This window comes from Oncorhynchus kisutch, linkage group LG9 (assembly GCF_002021735.2).
Source record: "Oncorhynchus kisutch isolate 150728-3 linkage group LG9, Okis_V2, whole genome shotgun sequence".
NCBI classification, from domain to species: domain Eukaryota; kingdom Metazoa; phylum Chordata; class Actinopteri; order Salmoniformes; family Salmonidae; genus Oncorhynchus; species Oncorhynchus kisutch.
In genome coordinates this window covers 31,502,661-31,526,578 of record NC_034182.2, presented here as the reverse complement: position 1 = coordinate 31,526,578, position 23,918 = coordinate 31,502,661, and the positions used below count along the sequence as shown (strand labels likewise).

General features: G+C 39.8%; 1 protein-coding gene and 2 long non-coding RNA genes across 5 annotated transcripts; all 3 read left to right on the top strand.

The window, feature by feature from the left end:
• The first annotated feature begins 2,214 nt into the window (after nucleotides 1–2,214).
• On the top strand, nucleotides 2,215–3,210 carry LOC116375228 (uncharacterized). Its single transcript, XR_004210953.1, has 3 exons — nucleotides 2,215–2,685; nucleotides 2,850–3,010; nucleotides 3,088–3,210. It is a non-coding gene; the product is annotated as an uncharacterized LOC116375228 (long non-coding RNA).
• A 1,018-nt stretch (nucleotides 3,211–4,228) lies between these two features.
• LOC116375300 (uncharacterized) lies at nucleotides 4,229–8,615 on the top strand. The gene is made up of 6 exons (XR_004211063.1): nucleotides 4,229–5,244; nucleotides 5,332–5,603; nucleotides 5,750–5,910; nucleotides 6,261–6,352; nucleotides 6,484–6,564; nucleotides 6,660–8,615. It is a non-coding gene; the product is annotated as an uncharacterized LOC116375300 (long non-coding RNA).
• Nucleotides 8,616–14,601: 5,986 nt separating this feature from the next.
• Nucleotides 14,602–23,588, top strand: LOC109880991 (serine/threonine-protein kinase ppk4). 3 transcript variants are annotated; one of them, XM_031832405.1, is made up of 8 exons: nucleotides 14,739–14,860; nucleotides 15,291–15,323; nucleotides 17,753–19,753; nucleotides 19,921–20,081; nucleotides 20,159–20,385; nucleotides 20,907–21,036; nucleotides 22,644–22,741; nucleotides 22,826–23,588. In XM_031832405.1, exons 3-8 carry the CDS (start codon nucleotides 17,785–17,787, stop codon nucleotides 22,962–22,964), a joined length of 2,724 nt encoding a protein of 907 aa, XP_031688265.1. In that variant the 5' UTR covers nucleotides 14,739–14,860; nucleotides 15,291–15,323; nucleotides 17,753–17,784; the 3' UTR covers nucleotides 22,965–23,588. The 3 variants fall into 3 exon arrangements, with proteins under 3 accessions (XP_031688264.1, XP_031688266.1, XP_031688265.1); XM_031832404.1 differs by lacking the exon at nucleotides 15,291–15,323 and having other exon boundaries at nucleotides 14,602–14,860; XM_031832406.1 differs by lacking the exon at nucleotides 15,291–15,323 and having other exon boundaries at nucleotides 14,705–14,860; nucleotides 17,753–20,081.
• The last annotated feature ends 330 nt before the right edge of the window (nucleotides 23,589–23,918 follow it).

Here is a 23,918-nt window from a genome sequence, read left to right as displayed (position 1 = left end):
GTGTAGCGAAATGCTTGTGCTTCTAGTTCCGACAATGCAGTAATAACGAACAAGTAATCTAACTAACAATTCCAAAAAACTACTGTCTTATACACAGTGTAAGGGGATAAAGAATATGTACATAAGGATATATGAATGAGTGATGGAACAGAGCAGCATAGGCAAGATACAGTAGATGATATCGAGTACAGTATAACATATGAGATGAGTATGTAAACAAAGTGGCATAGTTAAAGTGGCTAGTGATACATGTATTACATAAGGATGCAGTCGATGATATAGAGTACAGTATATACGTATGCATATGAGATGAATAATGTAGGGTAAGTAACATTATATAAGGTAGCATTGTTTAAAGTGGCTAGTGATATATTTACATCATTTCCCATCAATTCCCATTATTAAAGTGGCTGGAGTTGAGTCAGTGTCATTGACAGTGTGTTGGCAGCAGCCACTCAATGTTAGTGGTGGCTGTTTAACAGTCTGATGGCCTTGAGATAGAAGCTGTTTTTCCGTCTCTCGGCTCCAGCTTTGATGCACCTGTACTGACCTCGCCTTCTGGATGACAGCGGGGTGAACAGGCAGTGGCTCGGGTGGTTGATGTCCTTGATGATCTTTATGGCCTTCCTGTAGCATCGCGTGGTGTAGGTGTCCTGGAGGGCAGGTAGTTTGCCCCCGGTGATGCGTTGTGCAGACCTCACTACCCTCTGGAGAGCCTTACGGTTGAGGGCGGTGCAGTTGCCATACCAGGCGGTGATACAGCCCGCCAGGATGCTCTCGATTGTGCATCTGTAGAAGTTTGTGAGTGCTTTTGGTGACAAGCCAAATTTCTTCAGCCTCCTGAGGTTGAAGAGGCACTGCTGCGCCTTCTTCACGATGCTGTCTGTGTGAGTGGACCAATTCAGTTTGTCTGTGATGTGTATGCAGAGGAACTTAAAACTTGCTACCCTCTCCACTACTGTTCCATCGATGTGGATAGGGGGGTGTTCCCTCTGCTGTTTCCTGAAGTCCACAATCATCTCCTTAGTTTTGTTGACGTTGAGTGTGAGGTTATTTTCCTGACACCACACTCCGAGAGCCCTCACCTCCTCCCTGTAGGCCGTCTTTAGTATGTAAGCAGGGTGTAAGGGAGAAACAAATGGAGCTATCATCAGACAAGCTGGAACACTGTGTTGCTTACAGGACATTCTGTCCCCACCCAGGGAGGGGAGAGACCTTGGGCTTGTAGTAGATTGTTTAACAGGTGGCAGACAACATATGAGTAGAAGACTTGTTAACTATGTTGACATTGTATCTGAGAGTAGGAGGGACATTTATGACGAAATGTGAGGTATATAAACCAATGTACCGGAAATGATAGGGAGAGCTCTCTAAATAAACATTCCTGACCATTGTAGCTGGGCCTCCGTCAGATTCATTCCAACCAGTTTCCTACAAATTCTGGGTATCAGGCTGAGTAATCCATTCAATTGGGTTTATGAACACTGAGAACATAATTCTCTTGACAAAGATGCAAGCACACGTCTGTCTAGAATTTCTCAGGGAATCCTGAAGTCAAGAAACTTGCATTCAGTAGTGTGCACAATGACAGAAATACCCAACAAGGTATCACTTACCATAATTCCTAAACTAGTGGAACTGCTTTCTAGTGAGAAACTAAATGCTGATGTACAACAGTTGCTGTTAATTGTTACAACACTGTATGTAATCATACAGAAGACAAAAGACAAAGATGGCTGGAGCAAGTCCTTCCTTACAACATTATGCAAAGGTATTGTCCCTTTTTTGTAGAAAGAGCACACCTTAAACATCAAGGTCTACACCTATGGGCTGCTTGCAGATCTGCTTTCATTTCATTGTGTCCCTAAGATCATTACATCACTGGGAGTCTGAGGAATTGCTTAATTCAGTAAGAATGGGGATGGACAAAAACCTGAAACAAAAACTGAGTAATCTAAACATGTCTTTAAAGAGACAATTTATTGTTTCCAACTCAGCAAGTGAAGATTACAAAGATGGCATTTTCTCAGAAGTCAAGAAGAAGAAGAAGAAGAAAGAGAAGCAAGACATGTCAAAAGACAAAGAAACTACTGGAACCTGTAATACTTAATCTACTGCTGTTGAGGAATCTGGCCTTGATGAGTGTTCTAGTGTCAAGCCGTTCCACCCCACCACTGACACATCACCATTACAGTGCAAATGGCACAAAGTCAGCAAGCGGTGGGAGACACAGTTAGAGAAGCTTGCCAACATGGATGAAAGTAAAGTTTATAAAGTAGGAAACCTCACTCTTATAAATGATGATGATTACTTTCGCATAGCAAAGGGAAGTGATGGAACTGAGGTCTTCTTGGGCCTGAGGGATGATGGCACTGAAGTAGCTATAAAGAGAATGATCAGGTCAAACTATCAGTTTCTCAAGAGGGAGGAAGGATTTTTACGTCTTCCAGAGCTTGACAGTAGCTGTATTGTGAGATACATGGACTTTGCAGAAGACAGTTTCTTTGGTTATCTTGCTCTTCAGCTCTGTGAATACACTCTGGATGAGTACATTAATACACACCTGTCCAAGGACGACACTCATGCCCTGATTAAAATCACTCAAGAGGTGCTCCGCAGTTTAAGTGTCCTTCATTGTCCAACTACCAAGTCCTTCATCGGGATATCAAACCTCTGTTTTGATAGGTGAGAGATACTATAGCATTGCACAGTTAAGCCTTTCACTCTAAATCTAATACATGTTTTTCACCATTATGTGTTAAAAATTGCATATGCATTATTTTAAAGTCATTTTCTAGTACATATAATTATGAAAAGCATGATATTGTGATATTATTTATCCTTAACAGATATCAATGGAAATGCAAAATTGGCAGATTTTGGCATAAGTCGCAGATTGACAGTGGAACAAACAACTCTACACACAGTCCCTGCAGGAACAAAATGCTGGATGGCCAAGGAGACATTAGACAAACAAGGCTCTGGATATAAGAGGAGCTCTGATATACAGGTTGAGCAACGTGAAGATGGAATAAAGATTATTTCCTGTTTGTAGAGCGATGGACTGAATGATTGTTGAAATTTCAGGTGGCTGGGATGTTGGTATACTACATCCTTTCTGGTGGACACCACCCCTTTGAAGGTCCACTTGGTGATGAACTTGAACAGAATCGAAACATAATCAAGGGGACTTACACACTAGAACATGTGGCAGACGAGGTGACAAAAGACCTCATTGAGTGGATGATCAATGAAGACCCTGATGAGAGACAAATGTATAAGAAGTCTGTGCCAAGACTGGAAGGCAGTTGTATTCATGATCCAGCTCGGCTTTTATTATGAAGTAATAAAAAGTATATTTGAACTCACATGCTCCGGTATTTGTGAAATATGATTGACCAAATATTTCCACGACATACATTTTAAAAGTGCTGAACAAATAGTTATATTGGCTATGTCCATCTTAGCTCGCTCATTAATGTCTTCATCGAAATCACGGATTGCCTCTTATCTGCTTGTTGTCCCCTTATGCCATAGTTTGTACATCTCAATTGTCAGTAGAAACCACATTTGTTTAAACGAGTCAGCCATATCAGCTATGTTTTTTTTTTAATAAGTAAATGAGGCTGAATACTGATACCCTGGTGTATCAGTGGTAAAGTTTTGGAACTGCTGTTGGGACTCTGTTGTTGGGACAGCATTATGTACCGTTTCTGGGCACAGTTTGTCACTGTTATAGTGCAATTCATGTTTTGTTTACTGTTGTGCTCTGTACTGGCGTTGCTGGCATGCATCCCACGTCTTTTTGGTTTTGTTTGCCCCACCAAGATTTACATGCTACATGTTTTGTGCAACCTCACCACTTTCTCATACAACTGTGAGTTATAGATTTGTCATTCTTGTTGAAAGCCAGTCTAAAAGCAGTAGATTTGTTCTATGTGTACTTTTATATGCTTCCCGTTCTTAAGGTTTGTTTTTGCATCTTTTACTTAGAACTTATAGCCACGTTGGCTTCATAAACCACTGCTACTGTTTACCACAAAGAGCATTTGATTCTGTCTCGTCTCCTCTACCTTTCTCAAGTCTACTCCTGCTCCTCCCCTCCAGTGTTCGACGTCGCTGGTTTACTGACCACCGGTCCTGGGAACCATCATTACGCGCACCTGGCATTCATCACTACGCTCACCTGTGCTTCATTAAGCACACCTGTACTCCATTACCTCACGTATTACCTCCCCTTTATCTGGCACTCCCTTAGGTTCTTTCCCTGGGCAGTATTGTATTATTTTGTTCATGTCTAGACGCTATGCCTTATTGGTCTATGGTACTTGTGCTATTCAACTTACCCCCTGAGTCTTGACTCCCGGCATCTAGGTTACAGAATACTGCTTCACAAAATGGAAGCAGCAGATGGTCGACAAGCAGGGATACCTACTTTGTAATCACCATGACCAGCGGGCACAACTGGGGACGGCTATGGAAGAGGCTCTTCGCAGTGTTCAACGTCTTGAACATACCCGAGAGGAGCTGCCTTCAACTAGTGGAGGATACTCTACCACCAGCCCATTCAGCTAACTGCGCAGGTCAGCGACATCCCTCCTGGATAAATATGACAGCACCCCATGTAAATGCTGTGGCTTCTGACTACAGTATTCTACTTTTCGCACCAGATGGGGCTTCCTACTGCCGAGAGGTCCAAGGTTGCCACGGTTATTTCTCTGCTGACTGGGTGGGCATTGGAATGGGCCATAGATGTCTGGGAGAGGAGCTGGATTTGTATGCTTGGTTCAGAGGTATCTTTGATCATCCACTGGAGGGCAGAGAGGGGTGAGTGCCTACTCCAACTACGGAGGACCAGATGGCTGCTGAGTACGCACTCATCATCTGGACAGTAGCAACATCCAGTGGCCTGACTGTGCGAAGAGGTTCAGACGGGACTGGCCTATAGAGGACAACCTCTGCTTGATATCACTCATTGTGATGGCCATCCGGTTGGATAACCTTTTTTTCGGGAGCATCGGCACTCATCACTTCTCTCCCTCCCTCAGTGAACACTTTGGATCAGAGCCTGAACCCATGGGGGTAGGGGTCACTTGCCTCCCCGCAGTGGAGCAATGCAGGCGGCGATTGCTGGGGCTCTGTCTCTATTGTGGGAACCTGCTCCAGCAGTGTCCGATACGGCCCAACTCGGGATCCACAAGTGTAGAGGGATGGTCACCTGATCTTTTACTTCCTGGGGCAGATGTGAGTATCCCTCTTCATCCCTTTCTGCAAAACTCTTTTTGGTGGTGATTGTACTATTTGACTGTCCCTCATGTACTGTTTCTACAGCAATAGTGGATTCCTGTGCTGCGGGGAACTTTATTGACCAGACCCTTGCCTCAACTTCAACTAATACCCGCTCTCCTCGCCTTTCCTGGTTCAAGCCCTCTATAATCAGTAATTAGGTTCCGGGACCATCAGACACATCAAACTACTCACTGCGCCCCCACGCTGATGCATCTACCCTCTGTCGGTGGCTGAAACCCAGGACATCGAAGAGTACATTCATGAGGCGCTCCAACAAGGTTTCATCCGCACGTCCACTTCTCCTGCGTCCGCAGGTTAATTCTTTGTGGCCAAGGATGGAGGTTTACGCCTATGTATTGATTACAGAGGACTCAATGACATCACCAAGTACCGTTACCATCTTCCATTGTTGCCGGCAGCTCTGCGGGGCTGTTTTTTAACTTTTTTATTTTTTAACCAGATTGGACCTGCGGAGTGCATACAATCATCTGCATCAGGGAGGAGGATGACTGGAAGACAGCTTGTAGCACAATATCTGGTCACTGGAGGATCACTTTGCGTGGATGAAAAATTAAGACTACAGTGGAGACCCTGAATCATCCCTCCTTCTGGAAACCACAGGTGAAAATCCTTGTCAATTGAAGTTTTATTAGTATGGCAATGTGTAATGGAAATATCAATTAACCACATTGCATACCTTTCATTAAACACACAAACTAAAGCTAAACATAAGGAGATAAGGACTAAACATTTATGGATCAGGATTCCAGTAAGGTTGACACAATGATTGACAGTGACACAATTATAACACAATGATAATACTGTAACGTGCATAATGAAAATAATTAGTTTATAATATTCAGATGCATAGGATGCTTGGGCAAAATGAGAGACAATGCTGAAGTATATGCATTAAACTGAGTACATGAATGTATGACTAGACACTTCTACTGTACATTGTTGCCTTCCAGGAGAGTTGGGAATGAGAGGATGGGAAGTGTCGTAATGCTGCCCAAGAGCTTCTAGAAGTGCTATGGAGACAACCTGTCAGTGGAGATCCAAGGTGAACCAGTTGTCATTTTATTAAATGTATGTACCTGTACATGTATATTAAAAGCATGAATACCCTCTCCCCTGGCAAAGTGTAGAAAGCTCAAGCGGCTACACTATTTACAGATTGTTTTGTGTTCACAGCTGCCGTCTGAATTGATGATAAAGATGGATGGCAGAAAGCCCTACCCTGAACATGTTGGTTACTACTCTCCATGAGCACTAGTACGTACCACTGTTTTTTTCTTCTTTCCCCGTACTAAAACATTTAACTGTCTTACCATTGCAGGTGGCTGAGTGTTTTGTTTCTCCTTCTGCAGTGCTGAGGATTTAGAATCTGTTGACCTAATGAAGATGCTCCCTGATCTCTTTGGATGCGTCTACATGTTGGCCAAGAAAAAGGGCTGGAATTTAAGGCCTGGTCTGAAAAACGTATTTCAGAATGATCTAAGCTCATGGTTCTGAAATGTGAAGTGATGAAATATGACCTATTGTAGTACTTTTGACTTTTGTAGGTAGAGCCACTGATCTTAACTGTTAAGAACATTTTATATTCTATATCTTCACAGATCTAAACCATATGATTTTTACGAATCTTACATGGTTATAGCCTACATATTATGGGAGTTCATATGAAAATACAGTACACACAAAACTTTGATCAAATTAGTAGTTACTTTTTACTTCAGGTAAGGCATTCAGGATTCGTATTAATATGAATTATCTGTATGAGATTTCAGGGATATCTGGATTGAAGTGTTGACATCCTTTAAAAAAAAAATCTGTTTTCCTTGATATGAAGTCTGCCCAAGAGTGCATTGAAACATGATTGTATTTCTTAAATCCGTAATCTATCAATGGAGGAGCTGTGATGCTCTCGTGGATAGAACTGTGACGGTTACAAATGTAGTGTTGATCAGCAACAGTTTTCTATTAACCACCCTAAAATGTTAATGCACCTCTCAACATAATAAATGGTATAAAAGAGCAAAGTTATTGTTTTTGACACACCCAGACATTCCCGCCCACCTGCAACAGCTGCTGGTGTAGAGTAAACAAACTAGTATGCAGTAGGAACAAAACATTGTCCTCTTTCTGGTATAAAGCCACACATCCAGCACCAAACCAACCACAATGAAAAGCCGACCTCTGAGTCACCAGGAATTCTGACAGAGGGTAGTAGAACTACTGTCACCTCTGACGCCAGGTGGTCGCTTAGCCCACCCGGTTAGATGGAAATCATACCAATCACACCATTCAGGGGACTGTGGTTGACATGATGTGTTGTAAACGTAACTGCATGTTTTGTCATCTTTGGGTTAAAGGAAGCACTCTGTACATTTCTGTTGAATTGTTAGATGTAATATATAGGCCATTCTTGCATGTCATTTACCGTTTATGTGACTGTGGAGAACCTGACGTGAGCCTGGTATACCCCAACCTGAGTAATGGAATCGACAGGTTTGCTTCAAGTATTGTCTTATCATTGACCTGTTAGGGTGTTTGTAAATATACATTTAGATTATTTTGTAAATATTGTCATTTGAACATCTAAATCACCATTGTCATTTTTTAAAATAAACAACTTCTGCACGTGATCCTGCCTGCCTCCTGCAACATTTAACCGTCCAAAAATAGATTTAGCAACAAAGGATTTAGGGCCTACATTCAACATGCAAGAAGCGATAAGTTGGGCTTACATCTTAGATGGAAGGGCATAGTACAAAATGAATAGCATGCATTTCCATCTACAGTTTGGTTTAGAAAGCTGTGGCTAAAAATAATTGTATCCATTAGTGTACATTGTCTAAAACAAACCAAAGAAGGGGTTACAATTTCGGAGTTATTTCCGGTCACTGCCGCTGGACCCGATGCAATGTGAAACAGGGAGTTGTAGTTCTTCACAGAAAGCGTAGGTGTATTTGAACCATTGTAGTTCCTAAGCACTGACATTTAAACGTTTTTGTTCTGGAATCACAATCATGAAGCACCCCTTAAATGTATTGTCTCTACATTCTTGCCCTTTGTGCTGTTGTCTGTGCCCAATGTTTGCACCATGTTTTGCAACCATGTTATGTTCTGTTGCTACCATGTTATGTTCTGTTGCTACCATGCTATGTTCTGTTGCTACCATGCTGTGTTATGTGTTGCTGCCTTGCTATGTGGTCTTAGGTCTCTCACAACAAGTGTTGTGTTGTCTCGTTGTGATGTGTTTTGTCCTATATTTATGTTATTTATTTTAAATGTTTAATCCTAGTCCCCGCAGGAGGTATTTTGCCTTTTGGTAGGCCATCATTGTAAATAAGAACTGTAAAACTGACTTGCCTAGTAAATAAAGGTTAAATAAATAAAAATTAAACGTATGACAATGTTCTCACTTCACTTTAAGTCTGAAATGGTACTTTTTAATAAATAGGCCTATAGGCTTTTAGCTAGGGTTGAATATACTCAACAGTAAACTTTGGAAACGGCTTGATTGTACTACTAGACACTTTATTTATACCGTTTACCCCTTTTTCTCCGCACTTGGTAGTTACAGTTTTGTCCCATCACTGCAACTCCCGTACGGACTCGGGAGAGGTGAAGGTCGAGAGCCATGCGTCTTCCGAAACATGACCCGAGCCGCACTGCTTCTTGACACACTGGAAGCCAGCCACACCTTACACCTTGGTGACCGTGCATGCTTCCGGCTCGCCACGGGAGTCACTAGAGCCCGGTGTGACAAGGACATCCCGGCCGGCTAAAGGAAGGAGGCCAAGGTGGCGGCTTGAACAGACACTTTTTTACAGAGCTCCGCACCAAACTTCAGAAAGATTGTGAAAAAAACAAGTTTACAGTCATTACTATTCCTGTTTTTATTTGTTTGAGATATAAGAACCTTCCTGTGACTGGAATAAGAATTGGATCATTTATTGTCCATGCAAAGTCGTGACAAAAAAAGAAAGGAAGAAGCTACCAGTTCTATTGCTAATCAACAAGAGATCAACAAGAGAGAAACTGCCATAACTACACTTGCCCTATGGATAATATCATGCTTTCGAATGCTGTTGAAGATGACAAATTCCCCTCTTTACCGGTTACTCCGTGCAAACCTCTCCCCTCCAAAAAACCCAACATGAACTCTGACATCGTGGCTACCCTCTACTTACTCATCAACTCCAGGTCTGACGCCACTGAGAAAATGGTAGGTGGAAACACCATGGTTATCAAAGGCTTGATAAAGACTGGAGTTTGCATGTGGTGAAATCAAGGATGTGAAAATGAGAGTGGCAAAAGTTGAAAAAAGTGTGGAAAGAATAACAATGTCTACCATAAACATCTCACTGACCTGGAGCAATACACAAGAAGATGGAACCTGAGACTCTACGGTGTGCCAGAGGTGGAGAATGAGGATGTGCGAGGAGATGCTATCCACATCTGTCAAGAAGTTATGCCTGCAGAGTAGAACAAAGTTGGTGATACCATCGACGTTGTGCATCGCCTCGGCAAGAAGCAACAGCAAAACGATTCAAGACCTAGCGGTATCATCATCCTCTTCACTGCCAGATTCTACAGGAATGCTGTCTGGAAAGCTGCTAGGAAGAACGCCTTCCTTCAGAGCCATGGTATGCGTTTCGCTGAGCATCTCAGCCCAGAGGACATAGAAAGAAGGAACAAGTTGTGGCCAACGATCAAGATAGCACGAAATGAGGGAAAGGCTGCTTACTTCGTCAGAGGACGAGGCTTCATCAATGGTTCAGAAATCCATATTCCTCCCCAAAATCTCACCAGAAGGAACAGATTTATGGTTTCGGCCATTTTATTCTAATTTTCCTTGTATTGATTAACGTTACCTAACAAGCATCAGGTGACTATTTTTTGGAATACTCAGGAACCTCAATTTATTCGTTTGTTCTTGTATGACCAGAAGGCCTATTTTCTTTACAAACTTACGAAGAAGACTGAACGTTGTATTTATTTTTTATGTATACAGTAACCAAGATACTGTTTTAAAGGGCATACAGGTCTGCTCTGACTTTACACGGTTATTGTTCTATTTAGTTATTAATACTTATTTCCAAGTGAAAAAGGTCTTAGGAACATGTAAAACATTTTTTATTCCATTTTTTTATGATCAGTTTTCATATGCACTTAAAATAGTAGGTACCCTTTCATTTAAATCATTATTTTGTATTGTATTTCTCAGAATAGTTCCTGATTACACTAAAGAGGGTTTTTAGTCTCTCTTACTACAAAGAACCCTTGGTTTGGTCTTGAACATAATTTTCTGTTGAGTTGAATTTCAAAAGCCGGATAACATCTAGCTCAGAGTTTATGGAATAAGCTATTTTCACTTTAAGTTTACTTAAATGGTGCAGATCTCGGTTCCTTATCGCTTACGTTTACTGTTCCTACACTTTTGACTCATCCTACTACAGTTTATACTTTTATATCATCTTTGTTGTTTTGTCTTTGTCTATAGTTTCTCTTAATGTTAGGGGGTTGCGAAAAACTATTTGAAGCGCAGGGCCTTATTTTTATTTGCTTATCAATTTCTAACAGATTTTTGGCTTATATCCAAATGTATTGACAGTGAGTGTACTACTACAAATATTTGTACTCCTCCACTCACAGACCATAGGGCCATTTACATTGATATCAAAATATTTACCACTGATACTAACCTTGGTAGAGCATCCTACTGGAAGCTAAATAGCTCGTTATTAAAAAATGATATAGTTAAGTTTGAGGTTAAAGATCTGCTTTCACACTTTTGGGAAAGGGCTTGTGAAGAAAAATCTTATTGCAAGAACTGGGAGCTCTTTAAATTTGAGGTGTCCAAATACCTTAGAAAATATGGCAGTAATCTTGCTAAAACCAGAAGAGCTGAGGAGGAAAAGGTGATCATTCAGATAACTTCCCTTTCTCAGAGGTCCCTGGCCAGCCTCTCGGCGGAGGAGAAGATGGAACTGATTGAGTTACAAAATAATAAACTGGATAATATATATAGATTAAAAGCAGAGGAGTCTTTTTTAGATCTAGGAAAAAATGGATCGAGGAGGGAGAACAGAATTCATCCTATTTCTTTAGACTTGAGAAATTTCACTCTACAAATAACACTATCCATAAGTTAAACATTGTCATGCATAGGTGTAATAGGTGGCAGGGAAGTCAGGCACAGGAGAGTCAAATGGAGTGAAAAATTGAGTCTTTTAATAAAGTCCACGGAGTATGCTCCATAACACTAAATGTACATAAACAAACAAACATGGGTACGAGGACCCCGACGCGCACCTATACAACAATCACACTACACTGACAATAAAACAATCTCTGACAAAGACATGAGGGGAAACAGAGGGTTAAATACACAACAGGTAATGAATGGGATTGAAAACAGGTGTGTGGGAAGACAAGACAAAACCAATGGAAAATGAAAAAAGGATCAATGATGGCTAGAAGACCGGTGACGTCGAACGCCGAGCACCGCCCGAACAAGGAGAGGCAATGACTTCGGCAGAAGTCGTGACAAACATTGATGGTGTTATTACAGATGACCAAAAATTAATCGCTAAATACTCTATCAATTTTTACAGAAAATTGTATACTGTCATGAATCCATAGATATGTTTTTTGACTCACTGAATAATGTTCACTCTATCAGTGATATAGAATCTAAGCAGTGTGACGAACCCATCAAGTTGAAGAGATTATAGAGTCTATCAAACATCTAAAGAACAATAAATCACCAGGTGTTGATGGAATTACATCAGAATTTTGCAAATTATTTTCTGAACAAGTAGCTCCCTCCCTATTTGAAGTCTTTTTAGAGAGTATTAAAAACAATGTTCTCCAACCTACAATGAGTCAGGGATTAATAACACTGATACCTAAGTCTAAAACATAAGTGCTGCTCATCGATAACTGGTGTCCAATTTGTCTTCTTAATAATGACTATAAGATATTAGCCTTACTACTTGCAAAAAGAATGAAAGAAGTCCTGGATGCAATCATTGATGAAACACAGTCTGGCTTTATGAGGAACAGACCAAATCAAATCTTTGATTTGTGGATTTGATTTGATTTGATGAGGAACAGACATATTTCTAACAATATCAGACTAGTATTAGACATACTTCACTACTCAGACCTAAAAACCGAGGATAGCTTCATATTATTTTTATATTTTTATAAAGCATTTGACAGAGACTTGGCTTTGGGGATTTTTTCTGTTAGGCTATTAAGACTCTCTATACACATGGTAACAGCTCTATCAAATTGAAATATGGCACCTCACCTCGATTTCAGTTAAAGCGAGGAATTAGGCAAGGTTGTCCTATCTCTCCATACATGTTTTTATTAACCAGCCAACTTCTTACAAATTCTTTAAATAATAGTCCTGTACAAAGTATTTCCATAGCTGGTAAAGAAATTATTATAAGCCAGCTGGTTGACGATACGACACTTTTTCTGAAAGACGCTAACCAAATTCCCATATCGATTAATGTGATTACAATCCTTTTCCAAAGCGTCTGGTCTATATCTTAACATTAATAAATGTGAACTCATGGCTGTCAAAGATTGTGTGACACCTTCATATTATGGTATTCCAGTAAAAGAAGAATTTCCATATTTAGGCATAACCATTACAAAGGATCAGAAGTCAAGAGGCTTACTAAATTTTAACCCTCCTGTTAAAAAAACGATGAAGAAGCTAAATCAATGGCTACAGAGGGACTTATCTTTAAAAGGAAGAGTCCTAATAACCAAGGCTGAAGATATCTCTAGACTAACATAAGGCGCTCTATCTTTATATCTTGACAGTAAAATAAGCATGGAGATAGACCAGATGCATTTCAACTTTCTGTGGAAAAACCGTACCCATTACATTAGGAAAACTGAACACTTATGAGAATCGTGGGCTGACTTTTCTGGACTTTACTACCTTAACTAATACTTTTAAGATTAATTGGATAAAACAATTCCAAAGAAAACCCACTTCTATGTGATCATTTTATTCCTCATAATTCCTCCTTTTATAATTGTATTCCTTATCATGTCTTCTCTACTTTTGGTGGCCTTAACTTCATGTTGGTTTGCAATTGTAATATTGACAAAGTTCCAGTGAAGCTTTCTGCTTTTCATCGGCAGGTTTTCTTGTCATGATCCTTAATTTATAAGCATAATTTTCCTCCACACAGGTATTATATATGGAATAATCGGGATATATTGTATAAAAATACTTCTTTGTTTTTAGAATATTGGTTCCCGAAATAATATCCTATTGGAGAGCCAACTGGTAAATACAGAGGGTCCTTTACTTAGTTATAAGGAATTCTTATCACTTTACAAGGTAACATCTAAAGATTTTGCAATTGTTTTAGATGCCATTCCCTCGTATGTTGCTTTATTATTCAGGAACGTGTCAAGACCTGACCCTCAGAGCCTACCTTCTATTGACCCTGTTGACTCATTTCTTTTGGTCCATTCAACAACAGAGCAATACGAACCTTGTTTCAGCAGGATGTTGTATCTATACCTTATGTTATGACTTATTGGAATGGATTTATTGATAATGTCTGTTGGAAAAAATGGATGGATGTTGCCACACACATACCTACTTGTTAACAAAATTAACAAAACATACCTACTTGTTAACAAAATTAAGGAAGTTTCCTTTAAAATGATTCATAAATATTATCCTGCCAACCACTATATGAAGAAGTTTAAGGAAAACATCAACTTAAATCGTTCCTTTTGTAATGACCACCCAGAAAAAGTGTTGCATATTTTTTGGCATTGTATTCATGTAAGAAAACTGTGGAAAGACATCAGTAGATTTATAATTGAACATATTTATGAAGATTTTACACTATTGTGGAGAGATGTAGTGCTTGGATTCTTTACCTACAATAGAAATAAGCGGAAACATTTATGTAATTAATGTCATTACTCTTTTGACAAAATGTCATATTCACAAATGTAAATTTACAAACAAAACACCACATTTTCTTACCTTACAAAAATAAATAGAACTGTATTTTAAGACAATTAAATACTCTACTAACAAAAAAGCTCTTAGAATAATAAGTGTATGTATGTCCCTTAAGGTCCTTGTGTAATGTGATATTGTACCCCGTAGCCCAATTGTCCTTTGTATATTATTTATATGTACTTTTGTTCCCACAGGTACTTCCTGTATTGATTTGATGTTAATAAAAACATATATATAAAATTTAAATAATTAAAAGTACATTAAGTCCGGCTAAACTCCCCTAACCCGGACGACGCTGGGCCGATTGTGCGTCGCAAGGGTTCCCGAAAGTCTCGCGATGTTGCGCAACAGGGTTTACAAACTCTGCTTTTGGGCTACGCCTCTTCCGCTCTGATTTAAGGAAGCACCTTTAATGTCAGTGTTTGGGTGATTTGTCGATCAGTCAGTCAACAGTCGCTTTGGTGCTCTCGAACGCGGCCGATGTTGTTTCCGCATCAGTAGTGCGGGCACTGTAACATCAGCCTTTCTCATCTAAAGAACTAAGGGGTATGTACTTTTACTTTAATAGATTTTTGAAGCTATTGGCACAGTCCAGTGAATGTTGCTCTTTCCAAGTTATGTTAGTGGAAACAACACATTTGTATTTGAAACTATTAAAATGTTTGTTTTTTTCCAAAAGTCTGTCAACCGTACTTTAGTCAGGTAAACCACCACACATTTAGTTGGTATGCACCAGAGCTGTCAAACTGCATGTTTTATTAGTGCCACAGTATGAATCGTAAAACCCGGAAATCGTTCCATTTGTTATTTCGCCATTTATTTTTCCATCTGGGTGTTTAAAACTATTTCATATAAGATCTGTGTTTCGTGTAGGCTTACCCTGGGGTGGCACATTGATAACCGCGCAAATCTCTCTCGGACGTGTTAACTTTTATAAATATTTATAGCATAACATTTTTTTTTTTGTAAATTGAAGGGAATACACGGCTTATCACAACGTCACGCCAAGGTAAGCCTACAACAAACACACAATTAATTCGATTTTTTTGTAAAATTCAAATGGTTGTGTTTCAAACTCAAAGTAGACAGCCCTAAACCTTCAGTCCTTGGAGGGGAGGCGAAAGTCCCTCGGCCATATTTGTCGTCGGTTCAAATGATTAGCCAAAGCAAGGACGTTTGCAACGTTTGCCCTATGTTTGCGAGTGTCCAATTATGTTCATATCAGGGCTTGAAACGCCCCGTAATTCAATTCGCGATGATTGTATATCCGCGAAGAAAAGTATCGCCAAAACTTAAAACACTACGTCGATATGAAGTCAACATTCAAGTGTAAGTAAAAACGAATGTAAATAAGTTAGAAATGGTGCTACTAATGCACAAACACGTCTCATAAAAGTAATGCGTTGTTTGGTTATCTTTTGGAAATTGTAGAAATAAACATTTCCTTCAGAAGTAGATGGGCAGGCTAACGTTAATTAGCTCATTAATTTGCTAGCTATCATACAGTAGGCGTATATTCATAATGAACGTAAACTCACCCCATTCCGTACAAATGTGCGCAACCGCAACATTCAAACGAGGCTACGAAGATAACTAATGGGACTGTGTTGACTTCAAAATCGGGGGTGTGAACTAGGTTTCTTTTCAAACGTTGATCGATATGGTAATGGCTCTATAGTATTGGAGAAATGTTGAAAAAAACGGACCCTCCGTTACAGCATGCATGAAGCAATTATTTCTGTCTTACAATCTCCCTCCACCAGGTGTAGCACTTCTCTCATCCTTTAAAAGCAAGAAATGGACAGTGATGGGGGTAAGGGGGATACCTAGTCATTTTTTTAGTCATCATTGCATGCGCTCATCATACTCAAAGCCACTGTTTACTTCTAAGATCACTTTAGCACCGCCCTAAAATCCCGATTCAAATTCGACAAACCTTCACATAGGTATGTAATGAGAAATTATCTAAACTCTTTATAGTGTTTTATTTACATTTTAGAGGTGATAAGTTGGACAGATCGAGTGAAAAAAAAGCTATTTTCCCACACAACATCTCTCCTTCTCACTATCACGCATTATTTTCGCTTCCCCACCCGCCATTTTTAAAAAGACCCAACGGGGCTCATTGCCTGCTTCAATTATGCAGAAACGGGCAGTGTTTTAAGTCATGTAATTGATTTTGTTGGAAAGGGGAGAAATTGTGCTTTACAATGGTTTTGACATTACAGTTGATCTGGAAGTATTACGTTTTTGGGGGCGCTAAAATAAGGGCAATTGTACGGATCAAGGCGATGTACAAATTTACGTTATATAGTTAATATAAGTAGACATGCAATCATTACTGACTGTAGCGCATATGAAGCACCCACAAGTAGAGCATTTAATTGTCTTAAAATACAGTTCAATTTATTTTTGTACGGTTAGAAAATGTGGTGTTTTTACCTACGATAGAAAATAAATTCCTTCCCCTCTTGCCCTGCAAGTGTATACTCGTAAGACGTTATCAGAAGTGTCCACTTCATTTGTGGGCTGAGGGGATAGGGTGTGTCTTAAGTGTTTGGAGCGCAAGCAATGTGAAAATGAATGGCTGAAAAACTGTTGGAACCATTTCTGCGATTTTAAGGGTATTATGACGCTTCCACTGTGGCAGACTATTTGAGAAAACAGTACAGGAATTGTATTATTTATGTATTCTTCTAATGAACTCCACCCAATTGTAATGTACAGTAAGTACACTCTTAGAAGAAAAAAAAAGAGCCTAGAAAAGGGTTCTTATATAGCCTAAAAAATTGTTCTATATTTAAGCAATACGGCTCGAGGAGGTGTGGTATATGACCAATATAACACGGCTAAGGGCTGTTCTAGTGCCTGGACACAGCCCTTGTCTGTGGTATATTGGCCATATCACAAACCCACAAGGTCCCTTATTGTTATTCTAAACTGGTTACCAGCATAATTAGAGCAGTAAAAATAAATGTTTTGTCATACTCGTGGTATACTGTCTGATATACCACGGCTGTCAGCCAGTTAGCATTCAGGGCTCGAATCACCCAGTTTATGAAGATTCTTATGAACTGTGTGGTTAAAACCTGAATGCTGATTGGCTGACAGCCGTGCTATATCAGACCCATATATCACGGTTTGCTGATGTCACTTTGAACAAAGTCCCCCATGTTGGCGGTGTGAATATGGAATGGGCAAGCATAAGCTATGGACAACAAACAATTGCTTTTTATCGATGGCAATTTGAATGCACAGAGATACTGTGACGAGATCCTGAGGCACATTTAAAATTGTTGCTTTTATAGTTTTGTTCAGTATAAGTGTAGAATAGATATATAAAATTATAAAAGGTCAGGCCTACTTTATGTCCCAGAATTATTTGTATTATTTAATTGAACAGTTCACTGTACTCACCACATTGCTTTTCTTCCTCAGATATCCCTGCGTAGATAAAATCGTCAGGAGTTATGGAACACAAGATTGATTTTCAAGAACTTCTGGCCAGACTGGTTATCTCAGAGTCAACAGATCATATTATCAAGTGCATTATTAATAATAATCTGGAGAGGCTGAAGAAATTGATCAGAGGCAAGGACATCAATGCATTGTACCCTTGTGTTGAGTTACAAGATGAAGTAACCCCATTAATGGCTGCTGTTGCATTTTCAAATCAGGAGATTTGTACATTTCTTCTGGGAAAAGGTGCTGACCCCAACAAACCATCAAAGAGATTTTTAGCACCACTGCATTATGCTGGACTGCGTGAAGTTCCAGTGAATATAGTGACAACATTACTGGAAGCAAAGGCAGATCCAAATGGTCTAGCAGAACAACCATTCTTTCCAATTCAATTAGCACATGACAGAGAGGATATTGTGAAGGAGCTTCTCAAATCTGGAGCTTTAATGTGGCTAAATCATGGCGTCCATCCTGCAATTGATCAGAAATTGGCAAGAATAATTGGAAACTTTGCGAAAGAGAGTGAGTTCTTTTCCAAAATCAAGCTTTTTTTACATTTTGCACAAGCAATAAAACAAACATCCCCAACAGATGTTTTCAAGCACTATGATCTTCACTTACTAGAGGAGAACCCACAAACCCACCTCACTATGATTGACATGTGCTTTAACATTGAAGGTGCAAATGAAGACGAATACTTCCAGAAAGCCATTAAATGGTTGAACGACTCCAAGAAACTAGTTTCCTATGTTGAAGATGTAAGCAAACGTCTGTCCACAGTTCCTCTGAAATTTAGGGCAGGTGCATTGAAATCCTTATATAGAGTTGTTTGCGCAATGAAGGAAATACCTAATGAGGTGTCACTTACCCTAATTCCTGAGTTGGTGAAACTGCTTTCCTCTAAAACAGAAGATTATCTTGTGCCATTGATCATTGTTACGCTCTATGGCATCACACAGAAGACAAAAGACAAGGATCGTTGGAGCAACTCTGACCTTGAGGAAATATGCAAGCACATTGTCCCATGCACACAGAGGAAGGGTTATCCCTATGAATTGAAGATGTATTCCTATGCCTTGCTAGCAGATCTTTACACATTTAGTTGTGTTCCTGGTTACATCAGCTCTCTGGGACTGACTCTGGTACCTGAAGGACTACTTAACTGGGGAAGGGATGAAAACCTGAAAGCAAAGCTGAGAGATCTAAACATGTCCTTAGACAGACAACGTTCTGTCTCCAAGTCAACAAGTGAAGATTCAAAAGACAGTCATTTGTCAGAAACCAAGAAGAAGAGGAAGAAGAAGATTAAGAAGATGAAGAGAACGGCAGAAAAACAAGACATACCAAAAGAAGAGACAGACACACAAGAAAATAATGCATGTTTATCCTTCAATACTTCATCTACTCCTGTTGAGGAATCTGGCCTTGATGAGTGTTCTAGTGTCAAGCCGTTCCACCCCACCACTGACACATCACCATCACAGCGCACATGGCACAAAGTCAGCAAGCGGTGGGATACACAGTTAGAGAAGCTTGCCAACGTGGATGAATGTAAAGTTTATAAAGTAGGAAACCTCACTCTTATAAATGATGATTACTTTCGCATAGCAAAGGGAAGTGATGGAACTGAGGTCTTCTTGGGCCTGAGGGATGATGGCACTGAAGTAGCCATAAAGAGAATGATCAGGTCAAACTATCAGTTTCTCAAGAATGAGGAAGGATTTTTACGTCTTCCAGAGCTTGACAGTAGCTGTATTGTGAGATACATGGACTTTGCAGAAGACAGTTTCTTTGGTTATCTTGCTCTTCAGCTCTGTGAATACACTCTGGATGAGTACATTAATACACACCTGTCCAAGGACGACACTCCTGCCCTGATTAAAATCACTGAAGAGGTGCTCTGCAGTTTAAGTGTCCTTCATGGTCCAACTACCAAAGTCCTTCATCGGGATATCAAACCTCAGAATGTTTTGATAGGTGAGATATACTATAGCATTGCACAGTTAAGCCTTTCACTCCCACTAAATATAAAACATGGCTTTCATCATTATGGATTTAAAATCCATATGCAGTATCATAAAGTCATTTTCTAGTATCTATACTTATGAAAAGCATGATATTGTGATATTATTTATCCTTAACAGATATCAATGGAAATGCAAAATTGGCAGATTTTGGCATAAGTCGCAGATTGACAGTGGAACAAACAACTCTACACACGGTCCCTGCAGGAACAAAATGCTGGATGGCCAAGGAGACATTAGACAAACAAGGCTCTGGATATAAGAGGAGCTCTGACATACAGGTTGAGCAACGTGAAGATAGAATAAAGATTATTTCCTGTTTGTAGAGCGATGGACTGAATGATTGTTGAAATTTCAGGTGGCTGGGATGTTGGTATACTACGTTCTTTCTGGTGGACACCACCCCTTTGAAGGTCCACTTGGTGATGAACAGAATCTAAACATAATCAAGGGGACTTACACACTAGAACATGTGGCAGACGAGGTGGCAAAGGACCTCATTGAGTGGATGATCAATGAAGACCCTGCTGGGAGACCTACAGTGGAGGAGACCCTGAATCATCCCCTCTTCTGGAAACCACAGAGGTGAAAATCCTTATTTGTCACTTGAAAAGTTGTTTGTTAGTATGGCACCCTGTATAATGAATAATAATAATAATGAACTTTACTGACTTTATTGTCCCCATGGGGAAATTTTGTTGCTGTGTCATGTACATGTTTAAAGTGGCGTATAAATAACAAAGCAAATTGACCATACAACTTTCATAAGTTACAACCAATAAAGAGAGTAGCCTGCTGGCCTTACTGGGTCGATAGGAACATTAGCTCGAGCTATTTAGTAGGGATTTCATACATTGCCTTTAACACACAAACTAAAGCTAAACATAAGGAGATAAGGACAAAACATTTTGGGATCAGTATTCCAGAATGATTGACACAATGATAATACTGTACGTGCATAATGAAAATAATGAGTTAATATTATTCCGATGCATAGGATGCTTTAGCTTGGGCAAAATAAGAGACGATGCTAAAGTATATGCATTAAACTATGAGTACATGAATGTATGACTAGACATTTTTTACTGTATATTGTTGTCTTTCAGGAGAGTTGAGTACTTGAGGAGAATTGGGAATGAGAAGGAGTTCGGGAAGTATAGCGACGCTGACCAAAAACTTCTAGAAGCTTTGAAACAAAGTGCTACGGAGAGAACCTTCTGTCAGTGGAGATCCAAGGTGAACCAGATGTCATTTTATAAAACGTACAGTGGGGCAAAAAAAATATTTAGTTAGCCACCAATTGTGCAAGTTCTCCCACTTAAAAAGATGAGAGGCCTGTAATTTATGATAGATACACTTCAACTATGACAGACAAAAAATTTTTTTTTAGGAAATCACATTGTAGGATTTTTAATGAATTTATTTGCAAATTATGGTGGGAAAAAAGTATTTGGTCAATAACAAGTTTCTCAATACTTTGTTATATACCCTTTGTTGGCAATGACAGAGGTCAAACGTTTTCTGTAAGTCTTCACAAGGTTTTCACACACTGTTGCTGGTATTTTGGCCCATTCCTCCATGCAGATCTCCTCTAGAGCAGTGATGTTTTGGGGCTGTTGCTGGGCAACACGGACTTTCAACTCCATCCAAAGATGTTCTATGGGGTTGAGATCTGGAGACTGCCTAGGCCACTCCAGGACCTTGAAATGCTTCTTACGAAGCCACTCCTTCGTTGCCCGGGCGGTGTGTTTGGGATCATTGTCATGCTGAAAGACCCAGCCACGTTTCATCTTCAATGCCCTTGCAGATGGAAGGTTTTCACTCAATCTCACAATACATGGCCCCATTCATTCTTTCCTTTACACGGATCAGTCATCCTGGTCCCTTTGCAGAAAAACAGCCCCAAAGCATGATGTTTCAACTTTCATGCTTCACAGTGGGTATGGTGTTCTTTGGATGCAACTCAGCATTCTTTGTCCTCCAAACACGACGAGTTGAGTTTTTACCAAAAAGTTATATTTTGGTGTCATATGGTCAGATGAAATTCTCTCAATCTTCTTCTGGATCATCCAAACGCTCTCTAGCAAACTTCAGACGGGCCTGGACATGTACTGGCTTAAGCAGGCACTGCAGGATTTGAGTCCCTGGCGGCGTAGTGTGTTACTGATGGTAGGCTTTGTTACTTTGGTCCCAGCTCTCTGTAGGTCATTCACTAGGTCCCCCCGTGTGGTTCTGGGATTTTTGCTCACCGTTCTTGTGATCATTTTGACCCCACTGGGTGAGATCTTGCGTGGAGCCCCAGATCAGTGGTCTTGTATGTCTTCTATTTCCTAATAATTAGTCCCACAGTTGATTTCTTCAAACCAAGCTTCTTACCTATTGCAGATTCACTCTTCCCAGCCTGGTGCAGGTCTACAATTTTGTTTCTGGTGTCCTTTGACAGCTCTTTGGTCTTTGCCATAGTGGAGTTTGGAGTGTGACTGTTTGAGGTTGTGGACAGGTGTCTTGCTTGTTTGTAGGTGACAAAATACTTATTTTCCACCATATTTTGCAAATAAAGTCATTAAAAATCCTACAATGTGGTTTTCTGGAGAAAAAAAATATTTTTGTCTGTCATAGTTGAAGTGTACCTATGATGAGAATTACAGGCCTCATCTTTTTAAGTGGGAGAACTTGCACAATTGGTGGCTGACTAAATACTTTTTTGCCCCACTGTATATACCTGTACATGTATATTAAAACATGTATACACTAATGCAAAAGTGTTGGAGTGCCCTCTCCCCTGGCAGAGGGTTTTGAAAGCTCAGAGGCTACACAATTTACAGATTGTTTTGTAATCACAGCTGCCGTCTGAATTGATGAAAAAGATGGATGGCAAACGGCCCTACCCTGAGAACATGTTGGGGTTACTACGCTTCATACGCAACCTCCATGAGCACAAGTAAGTAAGACTGTTTTCCCCCATACTAAAATGTTTCACTGTCTTAACATTTGAAGGTGGCTGAGTTTGTTTCTCCTTCTGCAGTGCTGAGGATTTAGAATCTGTTGACCTGATGAATATGTTCCCTGATCTCTTTGGATGCATCTACATGTTGGCCAAGAAACAGAGCTGGAATTCAAGGCCTGGTCTGAAAAATGTGTTTCAGAGAGATCTAAGCTCATGATTCTGAAATGTAAACTGTCATTTGAACTGATGAAATATGAACTATTGTAATACTTTTGACATTTTGTTGGTAGAGGCAATGATTTTAACTGTCAAGGACATTTTATATTCTATTTTCACTGATAGATCTAATATCCATATGATTTTTACAAATAATGATCTTACATGGTTATAGCCTACATATTATGGGAGTTCATACAAAAATACAGTACTCACAGCTTTGGTGAAATGTAGTGATTACTTTTTTTTAAACTGTCTTCACTTAAGGTATATGGGATTTGTATTAATATAAATGATCTGTATGAGATTTCAGTGATGTCTGGATCAAAGTATTGACATGTTTTTTTTTCTATCTGTTTTGCTTGATATGAAAAATGAAGTCTGCCCAAGAGTACAATGAAACATGATTGTATTTCTTAAATCCGTGATCTATCAATGGAGGAGCTGTGATCACCAAAATGAGAAATACAATGGAGGCGCTGTGACTCCCTCTTGTGGATAGAACTGTGAAGGTTACAAATGTAGTGGTGATCAACAACATTTTTGTATATTTTTTTTAATATTAATGGAACACCACAGTAAAATGTTAATGCACCTCTCTCAATATAATAAAGGCTATCAAAGAGCAATATAAAACTGCCACTTTTTTTTGACACACCCAGACATTCCCGCCCACCTGCAACAGCTGCTGGTGTAGAGTAAACAAACTAGTATGCAGTAGGAACAAAACATTGTCCTCTTTTTGGTATAAAGCCACACATCCAGCACCAGATCAACCGCAATGAAAAACAGACCTCTGAGTCATCAGGAATTCTGACAGAGGGTAGTAGAACTACTGTCACCTGTGACGCCAGGTGGTCCCTTATTCCACCCGATTAGATGACAATCACCTCAGTAAAAGGTGGAAATCACACCATTCAGGTGAATGTGGTCGAAATGCTATGTCGGAACTTAA

What these genes read in the sequence shown, in the direction of transcription:
- LOC109880991 (XM_031832404.1), top strand. Translation starts at nt 17,785, where the DNA reads ATGGAACACAAGATTGATTTTCAAGAACTTCTGGCCAGACTGGTTATC. An exon ending in ACCTCAGAATGTTTTGATAG is followed by an intron (nt 19,754 to 19,920) that starts GTGAGATATACT and finishes TATCCTTAACAG; the next exon opens with ATATCAATGGAAATGCAAAA. An exon ending in TCTGTCAGTGGAGATCCAAG is followed by an intron (nt 21,037 to 22,643) that starts GTGAACCAGATG and finishes TTGTAATCACAG; the next exon opens with CTGCCGTCTGAATTGATGAA.